We start from the raw sequence: 6,780 nt of genomic DNA, 5'->3' as shown, positions 1-6,780 counted from the left end.
GATGACCTTGCTACTGCAGTACTGGCTTGCGTTGTCGGGGGATCCCCTTTCTCTTTGCTGTTCACTTGCGAGGACTTCCGTTCGGCGGTCTTTGAGTTGCAGCAAACTAACGGAGTTATTTATTTACGCTTCACTTTCCCTGACAACTTAGACTCTTCACATAAATGTAGATGTTCTCAGTGGTAGGAACGTGATCACATCACATCATTCATGCTGATAACGTTGTCTTTCGGCGTCAACTGTTGCCTCCGAGAGTTGGAGGGGAGGTGAATTCAGTGAATTCGGTGCTCGATAACGGGGACAAATGAAAAATAATAAATATCGTATGCGTACTAATACCAACAATGAAAATTATGGACGGTTAAACAAGGATAACACTAGTGAGAGTGACTGAAGAAAAAATGGTATGGCACAATGTCTTTCGACATTTTAGATACGAGGAAGCCCAGAATGAAATAGAACAATGAAGCATAGAGATGAGATGTATTAGGGTATGGTTGTAAGTATAATCGGGAACGCAGAGAACTGGAAACTAAACGAGAGACTGGCAAAGTAGTACAGCATAAAAGTTTTTTGAGTGAGGAAAAGGAGTGTACGGTTGGAAAAAGTCTACCGCTGCAAATCCGCGCGCCTGTGAAGTCCTCTGAGTCAATGAGGGGCATTAAAACGAAAAAGAAAAGCGCCCACTGTCTAACAGTGTCATACAGAAACTTGTAGCTTCGCAAGTTGCCCTTCAGACGCCGAATATCGAGACTGTACGTGTCATTGAGGCGATCCATCCTAGTGAGCTCCACGGAGAACCGGACTTCATCTCCAACATCTTCAGTAGAATCACCATATACCGGGTCCAACACGGCACCAGTCTCTAGAACCATCACGCTTGGCTCTTCTTCAAAGGATACCGCCATATTGCCGGGCTGAGAAACATGTGACGATTGCCGACGCATCAACAGGCCTCGCAACATTCCTCCGGAGAACGACGCATGCGATGGTACAGGTAGACCGCGCTTATCAACCTATCAAAATTGATCAATATTCAACCTGCCTGATAATAATGACAATGCTTACTCCATTCGACGCAGCGCTACCCATCATCGTGACAGCGGCCAACCCACCACTGCTAGGACCGGCACCAACGTTAGCTATCACATTTGACGCCCCTGGAACCTTTCTTCGTTTCGCCCTGATGCAGCGATACTTATACTCGCTCTCAACCTGAACTTCTATCCCCATCCCTATCAACACCTCCTTCATATGCTTTATCACCTCCGGCGGTGAGCGAGTCGTCACCATATCCTGATCGACTGCGCCATGATGAATACGAAGGACGCCTGCAACATTCTTCGAATGGGAACCGCCACCTCCACTACCGCCGCCCACAGTCACAGAATTTCTGATACGAGTCACAAAGCTCGGCGTCATCAACGATGCGTCTGTCGCTGAAGAGGGCGTTCGCTGGGGATGCATCGGCGCCTGATGACCAGAAGGAGTCCTCGAAGGCGCAGTAAGCGTCACTTGAACCGACGCCGCGCGCGGTGACGATAACGTCTGGTTGACTGCATTCGACGACCTTTTCCTTGACTCGTTCTTGGGAACATGATCGGTTGCTGCTGGCTTTTCCTCTTCCTCTTCCTCCAAACCCACTGGGTCACGACCTTTGCTCCTGCTCCTGAACCAGTGCATGACCTTCCTGGCCTTGCTTGTCGAGGCCTGCATACCCGAGTCTCTACCAGGACCAGGTGTGTCGTACACATCGTTAGTTGCCCTAGACGTCACCTCGCTGAACTCCTTAGTAGACATGGGAGCATTGGCAGGGGGGACTTGAGAAGTCAAAACAACATTCTTCTCGTTTCGGGCATCATCCACAGCCGAGATTGGCGTCGCCGCCATTTTGCCTTTGCGGCTCTTTATCGTTCGGCTGATGATTACCGTGAGAGAGCTCCTCCGACTCTTCTTATCCGCCGTAACGTGCGATACATTGTCCTTTTCCTTGTCGCTGGGAGCAGAGGTAAGCAGCGAGCCGGAGGTATTGGAAACGTTGGAAACAGACGCTCCATTAGCATTGTGATCGTTGCTGAATATCTTCGATAAGCCGCCGACGGTCGACATACCGCGCTTGTGCTTGCCGCTTCCTCTGGAAGAAGATTCCTCGTCCCGATCGTCAGCGTCGCCTTCTGGGGAAGCAAAGGCAAGAGGTGTATCAGGAGGACTGGCTAGGGTGATATTAGGAGGTTCTGGCTCCGCATGAGTATGTACTGGCGCAGTCCTGCTACCTGCACGTTCACGACGAGGAGCAACAGCCGTGGGGCCAGGAGGTGATGGAGGCAAAGGTTTCACTCCACTGCTCTGAGGCGGTCGCCGTCTTTCTGAACTCTGACCACTAGACGAAGAGGGCTGTAGCTGCGTCTGGCCACGGGATGTCGAACGCTCTCGCTGCTTCCTCTCCCTGTCACGTTCTCGAGTACTCTCTTCTTGAGATTCCCTGCCCCTCTCCTTCCTCGCAGGCCGATCTCGAGGGCCGTCATACTCAACTTGAACAGTGTGAGGCCTCGCAGCGCTTTTCCTTCCACCAGGCTTGCCATTGGTAACTTCAGGTGAAGCCACTCCGCTGGGAGCAGCAAACGGATCTTCACTGTCCATATCCTCGTAATGTCCACCGTTTCCTAAGACGGGCGCCGATATCGGTGGTGACGAGGGGCCCGAGTTACCAGCACCCTGATCCACGGACGTCTCATAGACAAGGCCAGGCTGTATCGAATGACTCCGGGAGGGTTGCTTCGCTGACGCGGAGGTGCCTCCGGTTTCATAGCCTGTGGGACGATGGCTATGACTTCTGCCTATCCTATCAGGGGAGCCGGATCCGGACGCGACCGCAGCGGCCTTCATCTGTCGCTGGTAAGCAAGACGTTTTTGGTGGTGTTGTTCCATCGCGGCGCGTTCCAATTCTTCCACAGTTCGGCCAAACGCACGAGGAACAAACAAGCTCGGATCGGTTGGTGGGCTATTGTATGCAGCCAGCCATGGGTGAGCCATAACTTGATCAAGACTAGCGCGGTAAGCAGGGTCCGGCACTAGCATGAGGGAAAGGAGGCCGCGAGCTTCCTGAGAGACATAGTCGGGGAAAGATAAAGGAGTGTTAACGATATATTTGTACAAAAGGTTGATATTGTCGCCATCTGGATTCGCAGGGTCGTCGTCGAAAGGGAGATAACCGGCAAGCATTGCATAGAGAATAACGCCGCAGCTCCAAATGTCTACGGCGCTACCAACATAAAGCCCTTCGCTAATGACCAGCTCAGGAGCGGCATAGCACGGGGATCCGCAGGACGTCTGCATGAGATCATCTGAACGGTGTTCAAAACGGTTTGCAAAACCAAAGTCGGTGATGATCACATTGCGATGCCTGTCGAGTAAAAGATTCTCGAGTTTGAGATCTCTATGAACGATTTTTTTCTGATGAATGTACCAGACACCAGATATGAGCTGGGAAAAGAGTTTGGCAGCGTCTCTTTCACGTAGGTAGCGGTGAGCAAGGATGTGGTCGAAGAGTTCACCTCCGGAAGCATATTCAATAATGATACCGATGTATTTGTCTGTTTCGATAACATCGTACAGGCGCACGATGTTGGGGTGCTTGAGGGTCTAGGAAAAGCAGATAAGTGGCTGAAAGGGAAGGGAAAGGGACAAGAGAAACGCATGAGCTTACCCTTAGGACTTCTATTTCACGTTCTACCTTAGACATGCGAACACTGGTGTCAACATTGCCGCGTCGAATGAGCTTAACAGCTACTTCCTCTCCCCATTGACTGTGAAGGCCGAGTTTGACTTTACCGAATTCGCCCTCGCCAAGAGTCTGCAGGAGCAGATACGGGCCAAACCTTGGAATCGTTCGCCGTGGATGTGACGAAGCATATGCCATTGCTGCCGGATGAGAATAAACATCCGTGTAAGGAGGTTGACCGTCGTCCTGGGCATGACCGCCGTTGAGGTGGTGGCTGCTCGATGACGACTGGTGGCTCTGGGCAGAAGGAGAGACGACAGAGTGTGACGCTCGCTGTTTTCTGACCGCTGACGATCCTGCCGCTGACGATGCTGAAGATTGGACGGTAACCGATACAGGACGGGAGCTACCGGCGGGATACTGCTGGCGTGAAGGGCCTGCAGCGGTGTCCATCGTAGGAATTTTGAGGCTTGACGACGGCGCCATCGTTGGAGGGAACGTCGTCGACGTTGAGGACGATGACGAAGAAGGCAAGTGGTGGCAGTCCAACAGAAAGAGCTTTGAACCAGAACACGTGCATGTGCCTGCTTGACAACCGGCTTACTTTGTACCTTCACAGGGCTCAGGTTCTTCTTTCCCGGATGCCCTCGATTTTTCTCCCTTCTCTTCGCTTTTAATGCCTATAAAAATCGACAAGGAATCACCTGAAATTTGACAAATATATTGCTCTATAGAATCACTCAGGCTACATTTTCCACGACAGTGGCGGGGCCCGCAATCACTCAAAAGGATCCACTTTTTCGGCTGATAGCTTGCATCTTTTCTGTACAATTAAGTCCGTTGCGAAGCCCAGGCTTGGTTGCATAACGTCAGCGTTGCTAATACCGCCAGACGCATCATATGGGTTTCATCAACACCGATTTTCTTTGACATGCTCTATCCTCCTGTCCTACTTTATTCTCTATTCTATGACTATCTGGAAGACGAAAGTTTACTTTGGGAACCCCCGGAGAGGGGGAATACCATCTCTCTTCTTTTCTGGGTTCTATCGATGCCTGCCTCTTTCATAAAAACTTACGGTTTCAGTTTCGTTTTATCGATGTCATCCCCCGAAACTGTGCGTCTTGCGCCTGCTGACCCTATCCAGTAAGGTACGCCAACTCGGTTGACGCGCTGCGCCGTATTATGCTCGGCTTCTGGATATTTTCTTCAGGCGGCCTAACGACCATATACCCGCCCCGGGACCGAACCGTGAGAGGTACTTATCACTCTTCGGTGTTCCCAGCATCCGAGCAATAACAGAAAGAACGTTTTATTTCTCTTCTCTTTCTTTCAGATGGCAGCTGCATGACTTTTGGACTCTCATCGACTATTTTTACTCGTTCTCTTCGCAATATTCAATGCCAACCATTTTTCGCTTGGCCCGAAGCCCGACTGGCTCCTCATGATTTTTTTTGTTGCGCGTCCGAATATACTCCAGTCAAAAATATCACGACTTAAGGGACGGCTCAACCAGTAGCGGTTCTTAACGTATGGTCAAACATCTGAACCCCAAATAGCCTCTCTTTGTAGTGGCGTAGCACACGTACTGTTTCTTGATATTCAACCACTCATTCCTGACCGGCAGATCTTACTTTCCTTGTAGAGGCGGAGTACCGCTGCACCATCGGAGAGTTTTGAACGCTAATACCAATTTCACATCAGCAATTTACTGGATGCGTTGTCATCTTCTTTACTCGCATCGATTTTTCCCTTTTACTCGTCTTCTATGTACTTCAAAATCAGTTGGCTACCGGGTGATCTGCGTACTTGGCATATTCAGTCCATCGTGGAGCGCCACCACTAATGCAGCGCACATTCCCACTTAATGATGCTAAATGAATGTCATCCTCAAGGCTCCGGGACGCAGGAAAATCATGATATCACAAACTGAGTTAAAGAGTCATCCTTGGAATTGTCTTCTTTAATGCTACATACATAAAGACATATATAAATGAGTACAGAAACTACATACTAAGTGCTAGTGCTATGGACACATGCGGACACATATACGATACGGATCGAATAGCTGATAACCGAAGTCCAGTCCTAGGCAAGCGGCGGCTCTGTGCCCTTCTTAAGAGCCTTGGGATTTGTAGTGAGACTCTTGTGAATGAACGGCAGGACACCTCCTCCAGCGATAGTAGCCCTCACAAGTGTATCCAACTCCTCATCACCACGAATAGCGAGCTGCAAATGACGAGGGGTAATTCGCTTCACTCGCAAATCTTTTGATGCATTACCTACACGAATTAATGTTTCTTATGTTGAAAAAGACGTCAGAAATTAGACTCGTACCTGCGAGTTCCAGAACTTCAGCTGTAAGGTACTCCAAGATGGCAGAAGTGTAAACTGCAGCCTTCGCACCGATACGGACGTTGTGTTGTGTGCGTTGTTTTAGATAACGGTGAATTCGACCTACTGGAAACTAATGCAAGCATAAGCGGCGTCATAAAGAGGTCATCAATAGGACATATATACCTGCAAGCCCGCCCTTTGACTCCTCGTCTGTACGTTCTTAGACTGGTTGGGCGCTCCCGGTGCTCCACCTCCGCCTGCTTTCGACTTTCCGCCAGACTTTGCAGCAGGGGCCATATTTTAACGTTTGAAGATAAAGATCGAGAATGTTTCACAACAATCGCAGCTAGTTCCCTTCAAAGACCATACCTCCTATCAGTATAATCATCATAATGTCATAAACCGACTACCAACTTGGGTTATTGTTTAGGAGCCTGAAGAAAAATCCACCGGAAATGATATCGCAAACGTCGCGCCTGAGACACCTCTGTTAATATTTCAGGTCAGAACCAGTGGAAGGCAGGAAATGAGAACGCCACGAACCTTTGAAAACGCGAAAGTGGCTGCACCGTGGTGGTTCCAAAGAAAGAAGCGTGTTGTTGATTGTTGACTAAATTTCTCACTGATCAACGATGGCATGTGATCTAACAATCGCGACTTTGGGCAGATTGCGGCCCGGCATGAACTTGAGCTCTGTGGACCGTACTATGTTTCGTATCGCA

At 49.7% G+C, this 6,780-nt stretch overlaps 2 protein-coding genes across 2 annotated transcripts; both read right to left on the bottom strand.

The window, feature by feature from the left end:
- Window positions 1-609: 609 nt before the first annotated feature.
- On the bottom strand, window positions 610-4,359 carry BT62DRAFT_993502 (Pkinase-domain-containing protein; the record flags this gene model as incomplete). Its single annotated transcript, XM_043190412.1, has 4 exons — window positions 3,707-4,359; window positions 1,069-3,642; window positions 688-1,016; window positions 610-631 (listed from the first exon to the last, which is right to left on the bottom strand). The coding sequence occupies exons 1-4, from the start codon at window positions 4,205-4,207 to the stop codon at window positions 610-612; spliced, it is 3,426 nt and encodes a 1,141-aa protein (XP_043040694.1). The 5' UTR covers window positions 4,208-4,359.
- A 1,291-nt stretch (window positions 4,360-5,650) lies between these two features.
- On the bottom strand, window positions 5,651-6,743 carry BT62DRAFT_66971 (histone-fold-containing protein). The gene is made up of 5 exons (XM_043181817.1): window positions 6,602-6,743; window positions 6,473-6,545; window positions 6,242-6,421; window positions 6,059-6,188; window positions 5,651-6,003 (listed from the first exon to the last, which is right to left on the bottom strand). The coding sequence occupies exons 3-5, from the start codon at window positions 6,353-6,355 to the stop codon at window positions 5,810-5,812; spliced, it is 438 nt and encodes a 145-aa protein (XP_043040693.1). The 5' UTR covers window positions 6,356-6,421; window positions 6,473-6,545; window positions 6,602-6,743; the 3' UTR covers window positions 5,651-5,809.
- Between the last annotated feature and the right edge of the window lie 37 nt (window positions 6,744-6,780).

This window comes from Guyanagaster necrorhizus (genome assembly GCF_019112545.1).
Source record: "Guyanagaster necrorhizus MCA 3950 unplaced genomic scaffold BT62scaffold_10, whole genome shotgun sequence".
Lineage (NCBI taxonomy): Eukaryota > Fungi > Basidiomycota > Agaricomycetes > Agaricales > Physalacriaceae > Guyanagaster > Guyanagaster necrorhizus.
The sequence above is the reverse complement of the archived record's forward strand: the minus strand, read 5'-3'. Positions and strand labels throughout refer to the sequence as shown.